The sequence below is a fragment of the Bombina bombina genome, chromosome 2, assembly GCF_027579735.1.
Source record: "Bombina bombina isolate aBomBom1 chromosome 2, aBomBom1.pri, whole genome shotgun sequence".
In the NCBI taxonomy this organism is placed as follows: Eukaryota; Metazoa; Chordata; class Amphibia; order Anura; family Bombinatoridae; genus Bombina; species Bombina bombina.
This window is the reverse complement of record NC_069500.1, coordinates 1183395264-1183412390: the sequence shown is the minus strand read 5'-3', so window position 1 is coordinate 1183412390 and position 17127 is coordinate 1183395264. Positions and strand designations below refer to the sequence as shown.

At 42.4% G+C, this 17127-nt stretch overlaps 1 protein-coding gene across 1 annotated transcript in view; it reads right to left on the bottom strand.

The window, feature by feature from the left end:
- PRIMPOL (primase and DNA directed polymerase) overlaps window positions 1-17127 on the bottom strand; it is a 377464-nt gene that overhangs the window by 329038 nt on the left and 31299 nt on the right. Inside the window, exon 3 of the mRNA XM_053703874.1 lies at window positions 16660-16754. Within this exon, the coding sequence (XP_053559849.1) occupies window positions 16660-16754 (95 nt within the window). The remainder of the gene's footprint in view (window positions 1-16659; window positions 16755-17127) is intronic.

Below are 17127 nucleotides of genomic sequence, written 5' to 3'. Positions count from 1 at the left end.
AGGCTCCGGAAGTGGTCGTGTATAAGCTGGGCCATTTTATGTTCCCATCTATCCAAGGCTGCCATTTTTTTTAATATACGTTTTAGGTGAAGTCGCTTTATAAAACACTGACTCTGTTTGCAGCTGCTTCGCTAATTTGGATGATTCCCTCATTATAATAGAGAAGATAGTCTAAACTAGACTACTTAATCCGCTGTGCAGGGGAGGGTGTTGAGTACTTGTAGAGAGGTCGCCGCCTTAGTTCTCAACTGTCCAGATCAGGGCTTCAGCTGTCATGAACTCTGCAAATTTTGGTATCAGTCGGTTCTGTGTTTCTTGCTTACTTCAAGGCTGGTGTTTATTGTAGTGGATGCCGCAGAGCAATTGCAATAAAATCGGCAGATAACATAATTTATGCTTACCTGATAAATTCCTTTCTCCTGTAGTGTAGTCAGTCCACGGGTCATCATTACTTATGGGATATTAACTCCTCCCCAACAGGAAGTGCAAGAGGATCACCCAAGCAGAGCTGCTATATAGCTCCTCCCCTCTACGTCACACCCAGTCATTCGACCAAGAACCAAATGAGAAAGGAGAAACTATAGGGTGCAGTGGTGACTGGAGTATAATTTAAAAATTTAGACCTGCCTTAAAAAACAGGGCGGGCCGTGGACTGACTACACTACAGGAGAAAGGAATTTATCAGGTAAGCATAAATTATGTTTTCTCCTGTTAAGTGTAGTCAGTCCACGGGTCATCATTACTTATGGGATACCAATACCAAAGCTAAGTACACGGATGACGGGAGGGACAGGCAGGATCTCTATACGGAAGGAACCACTGCCTGAAGAACCTTTCTCCCAAAAACAGCCTCCGAAGAAGCAAAAGTGTCAAATTTGTAAAATTTGGAAAAAGTATGAAGAGAAGACCAAGTTGCAGCCTTGCAAATCTGTTCAACAGAGGCCTCGTTCTTAAAGGCCCAAGTGGAAGCCACAGCTCTAGTAGAATGAGCTGTAATCCTTTCAGGAGGTTGCTGTCCAGCAGTCTCATAAGCTAAACGTATTATGCTACGAAGCCAAAAGGATAGAGAGGTAGCAGATGCTTTTTGACCTCTCCTCTGTCCAGAATAAACGACAAACAGGGAAGAAGTTTGTCGAAAATCTTTAGTTGCCTGTAAATAAAATTTCAGGGCACGGACTACATCTAGATTGTGCAGAAGTCGTTCCTTCTTTGAAGAAGGGTTAGGACACAATGATGGAACAACAATCTCTTGATTGATATTCTTGTTAGTGACTACCTTAGGTAAGAACCCAGGTTTAGTACGCAGAACTACCTTATCTGAATGAAAAATCAGATACGGAGAATCACAATGTAAGGCTGATAATTCAGAGACTCTACGAGCCGAGGAAATAGCCATTAAAAACAGAACTTTCCAAGATAACAGCTTGATATCAATGGAGTGAAGGGGTTCAAACGGAACACCCTGTAAAACGTTAAGAACTAAGTTTAAGCTCCACGGCGGAGCAACAGATTTAAACACAGGCTTAATCCTGGCCAAAGCCTGACAAAAAGCCTGAACGTCTGGAACTTCTGACAGACGCTTGTGTAAAAGGATGGACAGAGCTGAGATCTGTCCCTTTAACGAACTAGCAGATAAACCCTTTTCTAAACCTTCTTGTAGAAAAGACAATATCCTAGGAATCCTAACCTTACTCCATGAGTAACCCTTGGATTCGCACCAGTGTAAGTATTTACGCCATATCATATGGTAAATTTTCCTGGTAACAGGTTTCCTAGCCTGTATTAAGGTATCAATTACTGGCTCTGAAAATCCACGCTTTGATAAAATTAAGCGTTCAATTTCCATGCAGTCAGCTTCAGAGAAATTAGATTTTGATGTTTGAAAGGACCCTGAATTAGAAGGTCCTGTCTCAGAGGCAGAGACCAAGGTGGACAGGATGACATGTCCACTAGATCTGCATACCAGGTCCTGCGTGGCCACGCAGGCGCTATTAGAATCACTGATGCTTTCTCCTGTTTGATCCTTGCAATCAAACGAGGAAGCATCGGGAAGGGTGGAAACACATAAGCCATCCTGAAGGTCCAGGTTGCTGTCAAGGCATCTATCAGGACCGCTCCCGGGTCCCTGGACCTGGACCCGTAACGAGGAAGCTTGGCGTTCCGGCGAGACGCCATGAGATCCATATCTGGTTTGCCCCAACGTCGAAGTATTTGGGCAAAGACCTCCGGATGAAGTTCCCACTCCCCCGGATGAAAAGTCTGGCGACTTAGGAAATCCGCCTCCCAGTTGTCCACTCCTGGGATGTGGATCGCTGACAGGTGGCAAGAGTGAGACTCTGCCCAGCGAATTATCTTTGATACTTCCATCATCGCTAGGGAACTTCTTGTCCCTCCCTGATGGTTGATGTAAGCCACAGTCGTGATGTTGTCCGACTGAAACCTGATAAACCTCAGAGTTGCTAACTGAGGCCAAGCCAGTAGGGCATTGAGAACTGCTCTTAATTCCAGAATGTTTATTGGAAGGAGACTCTCCTCTTGAGTCCATGATCCCTGAGCCTTCAGGGAATTCCAGACAGCGCCCCAACCTAGAAGGCTGGCGTCTGTATTTACAATTGTCCAGTCTGGCCTGCTGAAGGGCATCCCCCTGGACAGATGTGGCCGAGAAAGCCACCATAGAAGAGAATCTCTGGTCTCCTGATCCAGATTCAGCGTAGGGGACAAATCTGAGTAATCCCCATTCCACTGACTTAGCATGCACAATTGCAGCGGTCTGAGGTGCAGGCGTGCAAAAGGAACTATGTCCATTGCCGCTACCATTAAGCCGATTACCTCCATGCATTGAGCCACTGACGGGTGTTGAATGGAATGGAGGGCACGGCAAGCATTTAGAAGCTTTGTTAACCTGTCCTCTGTCAGGTAAATCTTCATTTCTACAGAATCTATAAGAGTCCCCAAGAAGGGAACTCTTGTGAGTGGTAAGAGAGAACTCTTCTCCTCGTTTACTTTCCACCCATGTGATCTCAGAAATGCCAGTACTAACTCTGTATGAGACTTGGCAGTTTAAAAGCTTGACGCTTGTATCAGAATGTCGTCTAGGTACGGAGCTACCGAAATTCCTTGCGGTCTTAGTACTGCCAGAAGAGAGCCCAGAACCTTTGTAAAGATTCTTGGAGCTGTAGCCAACCCGAAGGGAAGAGCTACAAACTGGTAATGTTTGTCTAGGAAGGCAAACCTTAGATACCGGTAATGTTCTCTGTGAATCGGTATGTGAAGGTAAGCATCCCTTAAATCCACTGTGGTCATGTACTGACCTCTTTGGATCATGGGTAAGATTGTCCGAATAGTTTCCATCTTGAATGATGGAACTCTTAGGAATTTGTTTAGGATCTTTAAATCCAATATCGGTCTGAAGGTTCCCTCTTTTTTGGGAACCACAAACAGGTTTGAGTAAAACCCTTGTCCGTGTTCCGACCGCGGAACTGGATGGATCACTCCCATTAGTAAAAGGTCTTGTACACAGCGTAGAAACGCCTCTTTCTTTATCTGGTTTGTTGACAACCTTGAAAGGTGAAATCTCCCTTGTGGAGGAGAAGCTTTGAAGTCCAGAAGATATCCCTGAGATATGATCTCCAACGCCCAGGGATCCTGGACATCTCTTGCCCAAGCCTGGGCGAAGAGAGAGAGTCTGCCCCCCACTAGATCCGTTACCGGATCAGGGGCCCTCACTTCATGCTGTCTTAGGGGCAGCAGCAGGCTTTCTGGCCTGCTTGCCCTTGTTCCAGGCCTGGTTAGGTTTCCAGCCTTGTCTGTAGCGAGCAACAGCTCCTTCCTGTTTTGGAGCAGAGGAAGTTGAAGCTGCTCCTGCCTTGAAATTACGAAAGGCACGAAAATTAGACTGTCTAGCCCTGGGTTTGGCTCTGTCTTGAGGCAGGGCATGGCCTTTACCTCCCGTAATATCAGCGATAATTTCTTTCAAACCGGGCCCGAATAAAGTCTGCCCCTTGAAAGGTATGTTAAGTAGTTTCGATTTAGAAGTTACATCAGCTGACCAGGATTTTAGCCACAGCGCTCTGCGTGCCTGAATGGCGAATCCGGAATTCTTAGCCGTAAGTTTAGTTAAATGTACTACGGCATCAGAAATAAATGAATTAGCTAGCTTAAGGGTTTTAAGCTTAAGTGAAATCTCATCTAATGTCGCTGAGTCAAGGGTGTCTTCCAGAGACTCAAACCAAAATGCTGCCGCAGCCGTGACAGGCGCAATGCATGCAAGGGGTTGTAATATAAAACCTTGTTGAACAAACATTTTCTTAAGGTAACCCTCTAACTTTTTATCCATTGGATCTGAAAAAGCACAGCTATCCTCCACCGGGATAGTGGTACGCTTAGCTAAAGTAGAAACTGCTCCCTCCACCTTAGGGACCGTTTGCCATAAGTCCCGTGTGGTGGCGTCTATTGGAAACATTTTTCTGAATATAGGAGGGGGTGAGAAAGGCACACCGGGTCTGTCCCACTCCTTAGTAATAATTTCAGTAAGTCTCTTAGGTATAGGAAAAACGTCAGTACTCGTCGGTACCGCAAAATATTTATCCAACCTACACATTTTCTCTGGGATTGCAACTGTGTTACAATCATTCAGAGCTGCTAACACCTCCCCTAGCAATACACAGAGGTTTTCCAGCTTAAACTTAAAATTTGAAATGTCTGAATCCAATTTATTTGGATCAGATCCGTCACCCGCAGAATGAAGCTCTCCGTCCTCATGCTCTGCATATTGTGACGCAGTATCAGACATGGCCCTAGCATTATCAGTATACTCTGTTCTCATCCCAGAGTGATCTCGTTTACCTCTAAGTTCTGGCAATTTAGACAAAACCTCAGTCATAACATTAGCCATGTCTTGTAAAGTGATTTGTAATGGCCGCCCTGATGTACTTGGCGTTACAATATCACGCACCTCCTGAGCGGGAGATGCAGGTACTGACACGTGAGGCAAGTTAGTCGGCATAACTTCCCCCTCGTTGTCTGGTGAATGTTGCTTAACATGTACAGATTGACTTTTATTTAAAGTAGCATCAATGCAATTAGTACATAAATTTCTATTGGGCTCCACCTTGGCTTTTGAACATATTGCACAAAGAGTTTCCTCTGTGTCAGACATGTTTAAACAAACTAGCAATTAGACTAGCAAGCTTGGAAATACTTTTCAACTAAATTTACAAGCAATATGTAAAAACGTTACTGTGCCTTTAAGAAGCACACAAAAACTGTCACAGTTGAATAACAATGAACCGGATTAGTTATATAAACCAAATTTAGCAAAGGATTGCCCACATTAGCAAGGGATGATTAACCCTTAATGTCAGAAAAAAACGTATAACAATTGACAATATAAGCGTTTTTATCACAGTCAAGCACAGTCTCACAGGTCTGCTGTGAGTGATTACCTCCCTCAAAACTATTTTTGAAGACCCCTGAGCTCTGTGGAGACGTCCTGGATCATGCAGGGAGAAAAAGACAGACTGTGACTGAATTTCTGATGCGTAGTAAAAGCGCCAAAATAGGCCCCTCCCACTCACACTACAACAGTGAGGGAAGCTCAGTAAACTGTTTTAATTTAAAACAACGACAGCCATGTGGAAAATAAAGCCCAAAACAATTTTCACCAAGTACCTCAGATAATTAAACGATTTAACATGCCAGTAAAAGTTTAAAATCTAATATATGAAATGTCATTAAAAAGCCTGCTGCTAGTCGCTCACACTGCAAGTTAGGCTAAAAGTTATATGCATACAGTATTTTCCCAGTGAAGTGCCATTCCCCAGAAATACTTAAGTGTTAACATATATACATGTCAGCCTGATACCAGTTGCTACTACTGCATTTAAGGCTGTACTTACATTATATCGGTATTAGCAGTATTTTCAAAGTCAATTCCATTCCTTAGAAAATAATATACTGCAACATACCTCTTTGCAGGTGAACCTGCCCGCTGTCCCCTGATCTGAAGTTACCTTACTCCTCAGAATGGCCACGGATCTTAGTTACGTCCGCTAAGATCATATACAAAAAACTCAGGTAGATTCTTCTTCAAATTCTGCCTGAGAAGGAAACAACACACTCCGGTGTCGTTTAAAATAACAAACTTTTGATTGAAGATATAAAAAACTAAGTTTAATCACCACAGTCCTCTCACACATCCTATCTATTAGTTGGGTGCAAGAGAATGACTGGGTGTGACGTTGAGGGGAGGAGCTATATAGCAGCTCTGCTTGGGTGATCCTCTTGCACTTCCTGTTGGGGAGGAGTTAATATCCCATAAGTAATGATGACCCGTGGACTGACTACACTTAACAGGAGAAATAACATTTCACGCTTGGAGCCACATATATTGCGACCTAACATGGCTGCTGCCTAGACACGCCCCCGGGAAAGGATTTCTTGAAGGCTGCCAAAGGAGTAAAAGGGGTCCACAGCTTTTCCCATTCCTTAGAGCTGATTTCTGTAATAATCTTGGGTACCGGGAAGACCTCCAGAGCCATAGGCCTAGGTCTAAATGCAGCTTCCAGCTTCTGAAACCTGGTCCTCCTCAGACGGCTTGGACGCCGGAACACCCAGGATCGATAGGACCTTTTTAATCAGGAACCGAAGCTAATCCAATTTCAATCTAATCGTGCCCTCCTCAGAGTCCTCTTCCGACTCAACATCAGAATGGTCAGAGGAAGATATTTATCCTTCAGAGCTAAATAAAGGGTCATCCTCAGATGTCTGCCCCAAATTATCGTTCACATTCTCCACTGTCACACCAGGGCTGCATGTCAGGGAAAGGAAGAGTAAGGTTAAGCATTGTTCTCCGATACCTGTCTAGAGTTCAGTGCAGCAGACACAGCCACTTCAATGTGGGCTGAAAGGTCATTGGTTAGACAGCCCACCCCAGCTAGAGTTGAGCCTCCTTCCGAATGAGATGGCTTGGCTATTAGACAGCTATATCCGCATCAGCCAAGGCTTGAGAAGCCGCAGTAGGCCCTTCCAGGGAGCGAGTCTGAGGGGGCTGCGCCACAATCTGACCACTTGAGCCTCCTGCATGAGACATCAGGACATATGATAAGCAATTTTTACAAAGCTGTGCCGGAGGGTGAACAGTTGATAATTTGCAAAGCATACACTTATTATTATCTCTAGAGTAGTCACCAACTAAGATTCCTCCAGACTTTCTAATAACATAGAATCATCCATAATAAACGAAAAACTATTCATGAACACACAGTGGGGTGCTTAGATCCCAATCACTAAATAACTGTCCCCTTGTAAGCCCTAGGACTATTGCGCAGTGGAACTGTAGCGGAAACGCCCCAGAGTGGGAACAAGTCCCCACCCACTGCTGCAGATTAGCATTCTATTACGCCCGATGGCAGGGAATATGTAACATTGGTCACTGTCCTATCATTCGTGCGCTAAGACGCAACCCTCACAGTATACAAAGGTGCACATGGCACAGATCCGAGTGTCGGAACAGGACCCATCCGACCTCTTTATTATACAAAATGCCATGAAAGAGGGGCGAACTGAGATTGTAATTTAGTGTGAAACACACCGCGTTATCAGAAAGGGGATTTATGTTAAACTGGAAAGAGGCATAGGAAATCCAGCGTCGACCAGTACAAATATATACTAATACTCTATCAAAATTTACATAGATATATAATCCCCGGCACACTGAGCCAATCGATTGTAAACTTAATTTCTTCTTAACAGAGCACCTCTCTCTGCCTACCTCCATGATACACGGCAAATATTTACTGGAGGGTAGGGGAAGTGGGAGGGGTATTAACCCCTTGAGTGCTAACAACAGCCCTGAGCCTTCGCAAAGTTTCCCTCTTAGGTGCTAACGACGGCTCAGAGCCGTCACTAGCACTCCCCCACCTTCGTGGAGTTCTGGGAACCTCCATCCACTTCCACTGCGGCGATCTGGCCTGTATAGTGACAGGCATCGTCAGGGCTTCACGTTTTTTGCAATGACGTCACTGTGCAACTTTCTTTAAAACTGACAATTGTCAGTTACAGTGAGATAGGGGCATGCTGCTTAGATGCCTGTATCTCAGGCATCTAAGCAGCTACAGACCCGCAAGACCACCTTTCCAATGGTATAAGTCTTGGGGGTGTACAGAAAAAAAGTGGGGGAAAAAAAAGGATTTGGGGGTCTCTAAAGGCACATAAATAAACATCAAAATTGACAAGAGACCCCCAAAATACATGTTCTAAAAATAATTTGAAAAATAAATATCGGTTTAAGTATTATAGCTAAATGATCGCCATGGTAACAAGCTTTACCGCAGTGATCACTTAGCTGAGATAATGTTGCATTCCCTTTTATAATACGGACTGATATTATATTTATAATCCCATGATCACCTGGAAAATGTGGTTACAAATTAATAAATGGTCTGAGGAATGCTATTTAAAAAAAAATAATAATAATAATAATAATAATAATATTTTTATAATCAGTCTTTTAGCGTGCCTGGAAGAGGAGTAAAACACCCTCTTTACGCAGCTCTCTCCATCTTTAAAAACTTCTGTATTCTTTTTGCAAAGAAGCTTATTTTTGCAATAAATATTATATATTTTCTAGCGACAATTCCTTTAAAAAACATAATTTATGCTTACCTGATAAATTTATTTCTCTTGTAGTGTAGTCAGTCCACGGGTCATCCATTACTTATGGAATATATCTCTTCCTAACAGGAAGCTGCAAGAGGATCACCCAAGCAGAGCTGCTATATAGCTCCTCCCCTCACATGTCATATTCAGTCATTCGACCAAAGCAGACGAGAAAGGAGAAACCATAGGGTGTAGTGGTGACTGGAGTTTAATTAAAATTTAGATCTGCCTTAAAGACAGGGCGGGCCGTGGACTGACTACACTACAAGAGAAATAAATTTATCAGGTAAGCATAAATTATGTTTTCTCTTGTTAAGTGTAGTCAGTCCACGGGTCATCCATTACTTATGGAATACCAATACCAAAGCTAAAGTACACGGATGAAGGGAGGGACAAGGCAGGAACATTAAACAGAAGGAACCACTGCCTGAAGTACCTTTCTCCCAAAAATAGCCTCCGAAGAAGCAAAAGTGTAAAATTTGTAAAATTTTGAAAAGGTGTGAAGCGAAGACCAAGTCGCAGCCTTGCAAATCTGTTCAACAGAGGCCTCATTTTTAAAGGCCCAGGTGGAAGCCACAGCTCTAGTAGAATGAGCTGTAATCCTTTCAGGAGGCTGCTGTCCAGCAGTCTCATAGGCTAAACGTATTATGCTACGAAGCCAAAAAGAGAGAGAGGTAGCCGAAGCCTTTTGACCTCTTCTCTGTCCAGAGTAAACGACAAACAGAGAAGAAGTTTGACGAAAATCTTTAGTTGCCGGCAAATAGAACTTCAGGGCACGGACTACGTCCAGATTATGCAAAAGTCGTTCCTTCTTTGAAGAAGGGTTAGGACACAGTGATGGAACAACAATCTCTTGATTGATATTCCTGTTAGTAACTACCTTAGTTAAGAACCCAGGTTTAGTACGCAGAACCACCTTGTCTGAATGAAAAATCAGATAAGGAGAATCACAATGTAAGGCAGATAACTCAGAGACTCTTCGAGCCGAGGAAATAGCCATCAGAAACAAAACCTTCCAGGATAACAGCTTGATATCAATGGAATGAAGGGGTTCAAATGGAACGCCTTGAAGAACATTAAGAACTAAGATTAAGCTCCACGGCGGAGCAACAGTCTTAAACACAGGCTTAATCCTAGTTAAAGCCTGACAAAAAGCCTGAACGTCTGGAACTTCAGCCAGACGTTTGTGTAGAAGAATAGACAGAGCAGAAATCTGTCCCTTTAACGAACTAGCAGATAAGCCCTTTTCTAAACCCTCTTGTAGAAAGGACAATATCCTAGGAATCCTAACCTTACTCCATGAGTAACTCTTGGATTCGCACCAATATAAATATTTACGCCATATCTTATGGTAAATTTTTCTGGTAACAGGCTTCCTAGCCTGTATTAAGGTATCAATAACCGACTCCGAGAAGCCATGCTTTGATAGAATCAAGCGTTCAATCTCCATGCAGTCAGCCTCAGAGAAATTAGATTTGGATGGTTGAAAGGACCCTGAATTAGAAGGTCCTGTCTCAGAGGCAGAGACAACGGTGGACAGGACGACATGTCCACTAGGTCTGCATACCAGGTCCTGCGTGGCCACGCAGGAGCTATCAGAATCACCGAAGCTCTCTCCTGTTTGATCTTGGCAATCAAACGAGGAAGCATCGGGAATGGTGGAAACACATAAGCCATGTTGAAGACCCAAGGGGCTGTCAGAGCATCTATCAGCACCGCTCCCGGGTCCCTGGACCTGGATCCGTAACAAGGAAGCTTGGCGTTCTGGCGAGACGCCATGAGATCCAGATCTGGTTTGCCCCAACGATGAATCAGTTGAGCAAAGACCTCCGGATGAAGTTCCCACTCCCCCGGATGAAAAGTCTGGCGACTTAGAAAATCCGCCTCCCAGTTCTCCACGCCTGGGATGTAAATCGCTGACAGGTGGCAAGAGTGAGACTCTGCCCAGCGAATTATCTTTGAGACTTCCAACATCGCTAGGGAACTTCTGGTTCCCCCTTGATGGTTGATGTAAGCCACAGTCGTGATGTTGTCCGACTGAAATCTGATGAACCTCAGAGTTGCTAACTGAGGCCAAGCTAGGAGAGCATTGAATATTGCTCTTAATTCCAGAATATTTATTGGGAGGAGTTTCTCCTCCTGAGTCCATAATCCCTGAGCTTTCAGGGAGTTCCAGACTGCGCCCCAGCCTAGAAGGCTGGAGTCTGTTGTTACAATCATCCAATCTGGCCTGCGAAAGGTCATCCCCTTGGACAGATGTGGCCGAGAAAGCCACCATAGGAGAGAATCTCTGGTCTCTTGATCCAGATTTAGTAGGGGGGACAAATCTGAGTAATCCCCGTTCCACTGACTTAGCATGCACAATTGCAGCGGTCTGAGATGCAGGCGCGCAAATGGTACTATGTCCATTGCCGCTACCATTAAGCCGATTACTTCCATGCACTGAGCTACTGACGGGTGTGGAATGGAATGAAGGACACGGCAAGCATTTAGAAGTTTTGATAACCTGGCCTCTGTCAGGTAAATTTTCATCTCTACAGAATCTATAAGAGTCCCTAGAAAGGGAACTCTTGTAAGTGGTAATAGAGAACTCTTTTCCACGTTCACCTTCCACCCATGCGACCTCAGAAATGCCAGAACTATCTCTGTATGAGACTTGGCAGTTTGAAAACTTGACGCTTGTATCAGAATGTCGTCTAGGTACGGAGTCACCGCTATGCCTCGCGGTCTTAGTACCGCCAGAAGTGAGCCCAGAACTTTTGTAAAGATTCTTGGAGCCGTAGCTAATCCGAAGGGAAGAGCTACAAACTGGTAATGCCTGTCTAGGAAAGCAAATCTTAGGTACCGATAATGATCCTTGTGAATCGGTATGTGAAGGTAGGCATCCTTTAAGTCCACTGTGGTCATGTACTGACCCTCTTGGATCATGGGAAGGATGGTTCGAATAGTTTCCATTTTGAATGATGGAACTCTTAGAAATTTGTTTAGGATTTTTAAGTCCAAGATTGGTCTGAAGGTTCCCTCTTTCTTGGGAACCACAAATAGATTTGAATAGAATCCCTGCCCGTGTTCCGTCCGCGGAACTGGGTGGATCACCCCCATTAGTAAGAGGTCTTGTACACAGCGTAGAAACGGCTCTTTCTTTATTTGGTTTGCTGATAACCTTGAAAGATGAAATCTCCCTCGTGGAGGAGAAGTTTTGAAGTCCAGGAGATATCCCTGAGATATGATCTCCAACGCCCAGGGATCCTGGACATCTCTTGCCCAAGCCTGGGCGAAGAGAGAAAGTCTGCCCCCCACTAGATCCGTTTCCGGATAGGGGGCCCTCTCTTCATGCTGTCTTGGGGGCAGCAGCAGGTTTCTTGGCCTGCTTGCCCTTGTTCCAGGACTGGTTAACTTTCCAGCCCTGCCTGTAACGAGCAACAGCTCCTTCCTGTTTTGGAGCGGAGGAAGTTGATGCTGCTCCTGCCTTGAAGTTACGAAAGGCACGAAAATTAGACTGTTTGGCCTTTGATTTGGCCCTGTCCTGAGGTAGAGCATGGCCCTTACCTCCCGTAATGTCAGCTATAATTTCCTTCAAGCCGGGCCCGAATAAGGTCTGCCGTTTGAAAGGAATATTAAGCAATTTAGATTTAGAAGTCACGTCAGCTGACCAGGATTTAAGCCATAGCGCTCTGCGCGCTTGGATGGCGAATCCGGAGTTCTTAGCCGTAAGTTTGGTTAAATGTACGACGGCATCAGAAACAAATGCGTTAGCTAGCTTAAGTGCTTTAAGCTTGTTCATAATTTCATCCAATGGAGCTGTGCGAATGGCCTCTTCCAGAGACTCAAACCAGAATGCCGCCGCAGCAGTGACAGGCGCAATGCATGCAAGGGGCTGTAAGATAAAACCTTGTTGAACAAACATTTTCTTAAGGTAACCCTCTAATTTCTTATCCATTGGATCTGAAAAGGCACAACTATCCTCCACCGGGATAGTGGTACGCTTAGCTAAAGTAGAAACTGCTCCCTCCACCTTAGGGACCGTCTGCCATAAGTCTCGTGTGGTGGCGTCTATAGGAAACATTTTCCTAAATATGGGAGGAGGGGAAAAAGGCACACCAGGTCTATCCCACTCCTTGCTAATAATCTCTGTAAGCCTTTTAGGTATAGGAAACACGTCAGTACACACAGGTACCGCATAGTATCTATCCAACCTACATAATTTTTCTGGAATTGCAACCGTGTTACAATCATTCAGAGCCGCTAATACCTCCCCTAGCAATATGCGGAGGTTCTCAAGCTTAAATTTAAAATTAGAAATCTCTGAATCCAGTCTCCCTGGATCAGATCCGTCACCCACAGAATGAAGCTCTCCGTCTTCACGTTCTGCAAACTGTGACGCAGTATCTGACATGGCTCTCACCTCATCCGCGCGCTCTGTCCTTAACCCAGAGCTATCGCGCTTGCCTCTTAATTCTGGCAATTTAGATAATACTTCTGTCATAACAGTAGCCATGTCTTGCAAAGTGATTTGTAAGGGCCTCCCTGATGTACTTGGCGCCACAAAATCACGCACCTCCTGAGCGGGAGGCGAAGGTACTGACACGTGAGGAGAGTTAGTCGGCATAACTTCCCCCTCGTTGTCTGGTGATAATTTCTTTACATGTAAAGATTGACTTTTATTTAAAGTAGCATCAATGCAATTAGTACACAAATTTCTATTGGGCTCCACATTGGCCTATAAACATAGTGAACAAAGAGATTCATCTATGTCAGACATGTTTAAACAGACTAGCAATGAGACTAGCAAGCTTGGAAATACTTTTCTAAATAAATTTACAAGCAATATAAAAAACGCTACTGTGCCTTTAAGAAGCACAAAAAGCTGTCACAGTTGAAATAACAATGAACCAAAATAGTTATAGCAACCAATTTTTCACAGTAAATGTATTAAGTTAGCAAAGGATTGCACCCATTAGCAAATGGATGATTAACCCCTTAATACCCAAAAACGGATAACAATTTAATAATTAACGTTTTTCTCACAGTCAAAACACACTGTCACAGGTCTGCTGTGACTGATTACCTCCCTCAAAATGAATTTTGAAGACCCCTGAGCTCTCTAGAGACGATCTGGATCATGGAGGATGAAGTAGACAGATTGTGACTGAATTTTTACTGCGCAAAAAAGCGCTAAAATAGGCCCCTCCCACTCATATTACAACAGTGGGGAAGCTCAGAAAACTGTTTCTATGCAGAAAACAAAGATGGCCATGTGGTAAAAATCATGCCCCAATAAGTTTTATCACCAAGTACCTCACAAAAAACGATTAACATGCCAGTAAACGTTTTAAACATACATTTGAAAAGTTATGAATTGTTATTAATAAGCCTGCTACCAGTCGCTTTTACTGCAGTTAAGGCTCATACATTATTTCAGTATTAATAGTATTTTCAGAGTCAATTCCATTCCTTAGAAAAATACATTCAGTGTACACACACTCATCAGCCTAATACCAGTCGCTATCACTGCATTTAAGGCTGAACTTACTTTACATTGGTATCAGCAGTATTTTCTCAGTCAATTCCATTCCTCAGAAAAATAATTTACTGCACATACCTCATTTGCAGGGGGGCCCTGCATGCTATTCCCCTTCTCTGAAGTTACCTCACTCCTCAGATGAGAACAGCCAGTGGATCTTAGTTACGTCTGCTAAGATCATAGAAAACGCAGGCAGATTCTTCTTCTAATGCTGCCTGAGAATAAACAGCACACTCCGGTGCCATTTAAAATAACAAACTTTTGATTGTAGAAATAAACTAAGTTAAAAAACACCACAGACCTCTCACAGCGACCTATCTTTAGTTAGGCTGCAAGAGAATGACTGAATATGACATGTGAGGGGAGGAGCTATATAGCAGCTCTGCTTGGGTGATCCTCTTGCAGCTTCCTGTTAGGAAGAGATATATTCCATAAGTAATGGATGACCCGTGGACTGACTACACTTAACAAGAGAAATATCTATTTGTTTTGTAAAGAGAATTAAAAAAAAATAGTCTTTCAACTCTACCAGGTTATGTCTGCAATCAGACAGCTGTAACCACCTGGGAAATTAAGATACATTAAATAAAGTAAACATTTTTGGAAAGTACACCCTTTGGCGCATCAAATGGGGATATACATGTATTGTTAGCACAAAAATAGACAATGTAATAATAAGTAGAATATGGCTCTTTTTTAAAAAATAAAATATTTTTTATGCAAGGCACCATATTCTATTAATTTTTGCGCACCTCAATTATGTGCTAGAAATACATGTAGCCCCTCATTTGATGCGCCAAAGGGTGTACTTTCTACAAATGTGTGCTTTGTAAACCATATTTTAATTTTCCAAGTGGCTAGAACTGTTTAATTGCAGACATGGCAATCTTGAAGTCTTACAAAAAAATAGCCTTTCAACTAATTTCTCAGGTGTCTAGAACTGTTTAATTGCTGAAAACAGTACAGTAAATTCTAAGATGCTGTTTTTGATAATTATCAAATTGACATGCCTGAAATAAAACAGTGGGAGTTTCTTCATTTCTGCTTATTTCAGATAGGTTACCTACTACAAAAATTTATCCACACAGGTTTTGATGATAGAGCTTAGAAAAATAAAATTACATACTATTATTTATTGAGTCAGGAGTAAAAAAATACACTTTTTTCACATTTTACAAGCTATTTTTTAAACCCGATGATACATACACATATAATAATTGTATATTTTGAATCTGCTGGGTCTGCTGAAAAAAACAATATATAGTTTTTAAAGTTTATTCGCACAAACTTTACTTCTAAAAGTGTTTAAATGTGAAATGTGAAAAGGGGTGAATTTGTATTGTTGTTGTTTTACTTTTTTGTTTAGTAACATTAATTATAGCGCTATAATCACTATACTGAGGCAACAGTCTAAATATTATCCCCATGTTATACAGTATTGACTGGACAATTTCCACCATTATGTTGTTCCAATGGTTATGACAGTTGTGTTATCCTAAACATACTGTTTTTGTTTTTGTACATATGTCTCAGTGTAATTTTGGTTCTTCTCTCGTGGCTAGCGGCCGGAGCCGCTAGAGAGTCAAGAGGAAATAGCTTGAGATCTTGATTTCGTTATGTAAGCATTTATATAACCCCTAAGTGGAACATGAAACTGTTCTTCCTTACAATCAATCAACCTTGTCGCTAATCCTAATAGAACCCATCTTCTCAGTACTGTACAACATACAGGGAACTTCTCTAATACACTAACATGGAACACATCCCCTTTATGTGAAACCCAGTATGGTATATATTTTTACCCTCATGCTATCATAACCCCACATTGCAAACATGCTCCATCCCCTCACACAAAGTAAGTCTGTGTGGTGTGTTTTTCTTCTATTTTTTCATGTTCACACTAGGACTAAAGGGTTAGTTTTGGCCTTTAGTTAGCATATTTCCTAACATTTGGTTTATACAGTTTCCCTTTTGTTTTCTACCTATACTTTTCCCATGCCTCTTTTATACACCGTACTTAAGGGCCCATGAGAAAAAATGTGGATAGTTGCCAAAGATATATTAACAAGTTTTCTAAGCATAGCCTGCAATTTTGCTGAATGTTAGCTCTGCAGAATCTGTTGGCGCTCCACAAATAACCAATAATAATAATAATAATGTATATCTCTTATGTCAATGTGATTTTTGTATTGTGCAAATTCCTCAATAAAAAAACAAAAAAGGAAGTTAAAAAAAACAGAGTTTACACTCGAAAAAAAAAAAGCCAACCTCAAAGAGAGCATGACCCATTATCAGGATATTGTGCACGCATGGAATTACACAGAAAATGTCTCCTTATTAGGTTCAAAGGAAACTAAGCTTTATGCAGGGGGGTGATAGATTCTGAAAATAAGTTTTTACCAAAAAATGACAAGTACTTCCTAGTTTTCAGTGTTGCATTAATGGAATATGTAAAAAAAATTGAAAATAGTACTTACACATAATAAAACCAAAACTCTGTATATGTTGTTACAAGAAACAGTCTTCGTTCAGTATCGTCAATAACTGTCTCCAAGGCAAATACATGAACATCCTTCAAAAAGACAACCAAAAAAGTAATCAGCAAGAAATATCCTTAACTTCAAAAACAATTTTAAACATGAAAGCTTAAGGGTGCTGTGTAACTAAATAAATATGGTTTAAACATTACAACATTAATGTGAATGAAATGCAGATGGTCTTATACAGCAGTACATACTACGTATGGGCAATTTTTCATTATTGGGCTTTTATTTACTAAAGAAATGCTGAATAAGGAGAAGACATATTCAGCATTCGGGTGTTTTCTGCACCAGATCTGCAACACACAAATATATGGATTTGCAGATATTTTTGTGTTGCACTATTACACTAAAAAATCTGGCACCAAACATAGGTAAATGCCAGTGCCTGCGGCCATGCTCTGC